At 35.4% G+C, this 4,124-nt stretch overlaps 1 protein-coding gene across 1 annotated transcript in view; it reads right to left on the bottom strand.

Annotated features, from left to right (window-relative positions):
- The window catches only part of LOC103375105 (kelch-like protein 10), a 9,359-nt gene extending 6,314 nt beyond the window's left edge, over nucleotides 1-3,045 (bottom strand). The window contains exons 1-2 of the mRNA XM_008305309.1: nucleotides 2,915-3,045; nucleotides 1,543-2,029 (exon numbers count right to left, since the gene is read on the bottom strand). Of these exons, the coding sequence (XP_008303531.1) occupies nucleotides 1,543-2,029; nucleotides 2,915-3,045 (618 nt within the window). The remainder of the gene's footprint in view (nucleotides 1-1,542; nucleotides 2,030-2,914) is intronic.
- Between the last annotated feature and the right edge of the window lie 1,079 nt (nucleotides 3,046-4,124).

Genomic DNA, 4,124 nt, shown 5'->3' with positions numbered 1-4,124 from the left:
ACCAATTATTAAACCTAAAAATTAAATAGAATGAAAGAATAAAATGTCAAAAATACTAATATGTCCAATAAATATTTTATTACAATATCCACCAATATTAAATCTAAAATAAAAACATAAAATGTTAAAAACATTTATTAAAATGTCCAAAAGAGTAAAAAATTAAAAGTCCAATAAATACATATTACTAAAAAAAATATTAATAAAACAAACAAAAAAAATCATATGTAAAAAAAGAATTACTTAATTGTGAAAAAAATACAAAAAATATATATTAGATTTTCTATATTAGGATTAAATAAAATTTCATTTAAAAACATATGAAATGTCTCAATTATTACTAATGTAAAACCATGTTTGATAAAATTATTTAAAATAATAATAAGAAAAATTAGGAAAATATCTGAAAATATTCAAACAGAAAAGTCAAAAAATGAAAGAAAATACTGTTACGTCTATAAAGCATTAATTAAATGTTTTTAAAAATTGTTAAATATATTTTTAAAAAAAACCAATATTGCACAGATGCTCCTAACAAAGTGCTGAGAGTGAGTTTTCATGTGATAAACACTGTTAAAGATCAAATGTTTTCACTAAAACATGCCTGCATCCTAATCAATCAGCAATATTAAAATAATGTTAAACAGATGAAGAATAAAACAGCAACACCCTCATAAAAATGCACATTAAAGCTGGAAATGGGAGTAAAAGACGTGAACAGCTGGTTGTCAAATCATCTCAAATCCACATTAGATTAATTAATCAGGTGAATGTGTGTATTTTAGTTGATTATATTTGGAAAACGAAGCGCGTTGAGCGAGTTAAAGCAGAAACGTCACAATAAAACACAACGAGGCGGAGAGACGACGTTTAGAGACGACGTTTAGAGACGACGTTTAGAGACGACGTTTAGAGACGACGCCGTCCGGCTGAATGAGTCAGAAAAGACGTCCGGCCGCTAACAAAGGAGGTGAAACGAAGCAGAAAGACCCAGAAGCATCCGTGTTGCCCCGACGGCGGACATTTTAAAAAGAGAAGCAGAATAAAAGCGAACGTTTCCAGATGATGGAGAGCGAATAAGGAAGCGCTTGAACTTTGGCCTCTTGTGCTTGTTNTAATAATAATAATAATAATAATATTTTAAAATGTCAATATATATTTAATATTCTTTAATCCTGATTATGTTCTGGTAGATTAATCGTAGCATCAACTCTTAGCCAGATGTATAAATAATAAAAATATTCGTCAGTTCTGATTATTTATAATTTTTCTTTTAAATAATGACAAATATTTGTAAAATAATATTTTTTAGCTGATTAAATGCAGCTAAAAAAAAAAGAAGATTAATTTTAAAAATAATGGAAATTCTTCGCATGTGTTTAATTATTTTTTTCTTTTTATGTAAAATAATGATTCTTTTGTTTAATACACTTGTAAAAAAATATCAACATTTTACCATCAGAATTTTCAAACTCGTTTTAAAAGCTAAACCTTTGGTTCTGGTGTCGCCACACATGAACCCTGCTGTGAAGCTGAACTGACTTTGGACACCAGCAGAGGCGTGAATCCTCGTCGCCTCTCGGGTTCTGAGTTGATCCAGCTCATGACGGCCTCGAACGTCGTCTCCTCCTGCTTCACGTTCAGCCGGTCGTCCTCCAGGATCCGGACCAGCTCCTCCACGGACAGCAGCGGGAACTCCTCCGAGGAGGCCACGACCTCCTCGAAGTGCCTCAGCGTGAACGCCAAGGCCTTGCCCCTCAGCTCCGGGTTGTAGTGCAGGTCGGAGAGCCTCCAGGTGCTGAGGCAGCTCCGCGGGGTCAGCTGCTCCTCCAGCCGGTGTTGGCAGACCTGAATCAGGTCCAGGATGCCGAAGTAGCTGGCGACCACGAACAGCTCGCGGATTCTGTCCTCGGCCACGGAGACGGAACCGGTGTAGGCGAAGTCGACGATGAGCTGCATGATGTCGGGGGACACGAGGTCGATGTCGTACAGGCGGTCGTGTGGAGGCGACCAGTGGGTGAACAGAGACCTGAGGGGCCACGAGCAGACGAGACTTTCACAATAAAAGCTCTGCAGACTCTGAATTCACACGAGAGCTCAGAGCCGCTGCAGAACAAATGCTTTCAGCTTGTCGCATGAAAGTGATCGATTTGTGTGGATTTATTTATGTTGAAATTCAGCATCTTTTTACCCTCTCTGGTCTGTTTTTATTTCTTAATCTTGAGCTGTGAGACTAAAGCTGAAGTCTGACCACTTCCATCATCACTGCAGCGTTCTTTAGTCTTAAATGAAACACCTGCTGGAATATGTTCAGAACATCTAAACAAACTCCATGTTTGAACCGTGACATTAAAATAAAGCTACGATCGTAAACTACGACTTCTTTTTTACATTTAAGTTCGTGTTCCGTCTTTGAAACCACCAAGAAAATAAAGTAATTCACAAAAACAGTCACCAGAATGTGATTTTCTGTCATGTTGAGTCTTGTAAGTCTATTAAAATTAGTTTCTTCTTCAGTAACACACAAAGTCAGAATTTACAGGCTAAAAACTTCACTTAAGATGTCATTTCAAACAGTAAATTTATCTAAATATCATTTAAAACATTGTTTAATTACACCCTGATTTAATTAAATCATATATGAACATGCACACGGATATAAATGATCGAGTTGCTGGAGTCCAGCAGCTTCTTCTCCTCCATGTGGTTTGGTGGCTCGAGGACATATTCAAATAAAAACAACTTCTGGTCTTGGAGGAACAAACTCGACACCTTCAGTGAAACTTTCGTGGACAAACATTTGAAATTTCGGAGAATGTTGAGTTTCAGAAGCTCCACAAACAGAACTGAAGCGGTTTTGCTGTTGAAGCTAACGCTCTGTAACGGTCCTTCAGCACCGTCGTGCTCGGCTCACCTGAAGTACGAGCTGCAGCAGCACAGGACCACCTTGTGCAGGTGAAACTCGGCCCGGTTCACTCGGATCACGGCGTCGCAGAGCTGCCGCCGCGCTCGGAGCTCGTTGTACACCGAGCTGATGTCGCTCATCTCTGGGTTTTCAGCGGTTTCTAGTCTCGCGGCTTCACGGCGTCGGTTTGCTCTGAGTGCAGATCACGGGCTGGTTCTGGAACGGATTGTTGTGAAAATCAGAAAAATGCAGAACTTTCATTTATGTATTTAAAGCAAAATACCTGAAGAAAATCAATCATATATAAATATGGAACATGTAAAGAGAAGGATTTGTTGTAGGAGAGAACGTCCCTGCCTACAAACATGAAGATTTATGACGTTTAAATTTATTCTTTTAATACTTTTTTGTTTTTTATCGTAAAGAGACCACGTGTGTCATGTCATCAGTGTTGTGCTGCTTTCACTGAATTCTGCATCTTAAACACTCTATAAATGCTCTTTAGTACGATTTAAGGCGCGTTTTATTTGTATTTCTATGAGTTCATGTGGGCGAGATTCTCAACCAGCGAGACTGAACTGAGCGGCAGAAAGTCCAAAACATGAATGTTCTCGTAAAATATGAAGCTTTACAAATGTTTAGCGTTCAATTTTAAAAATAAAACAATGTTGGAAATATATTAATATGTCCAAAGTATTAATAGGACGTCCAAAAAGTGTATTAAAATGTCCCAAAAATAAAAAATATAACATGTCCTAAAAATATTACTATATTGATGTCTGAAAATATTAATAAAATGTCAAAAAATACTAATAATGTGTCTAAAATATTATTAGGAAGTCCAAATTTTTTATATATATATAACATTATGTCTGAAAAATATTAATAAAATGCAAAAAATCCTAGCAAGTTGTAAAAGAAATATTTATTACAAAAGCCACCAATTATTAAACCTAAAATTAAATAGAATGAAAGAATAAAATGTCAAAAATACTAATAATGTGTCTAAAATATTACTAGGATGTCCAAAAAAAATGTTTTATACATAATATTATGTCTGCAAAATATTAATAAAATGTGAAAAATCCAAACAAGTTGTAAAATAAATATTTATTACAAAAGCCACCAATTATTAAACCTAAAAATTAAATAGAATGAAAGAATAAAATGTCAAAAATACTAATATGTCCAATAAATATTTTATTACAATATCCACCAA

Source organism: Stegastes partitus, unplaced genomic scaffold, assembly GCF_000690725.1.
Source record: "Stegastes partitus isolate 25-593 unplaced genomic scaffold, Stegastes_partitus-1.0.2 Scaffold2469, whole genome shotgun sequence".
Taxonomy (NCBI): domain Eukaryota; kingdom Metazoa; phylum Chordata; class Actinopteri; family Pomacentridae; genus Stegastes; species Stegastes partitus.
Note: the sequence above shows the minus strand (reverse complement) of the source record. Positions and strands in the feature narration are given on the sequence as shown.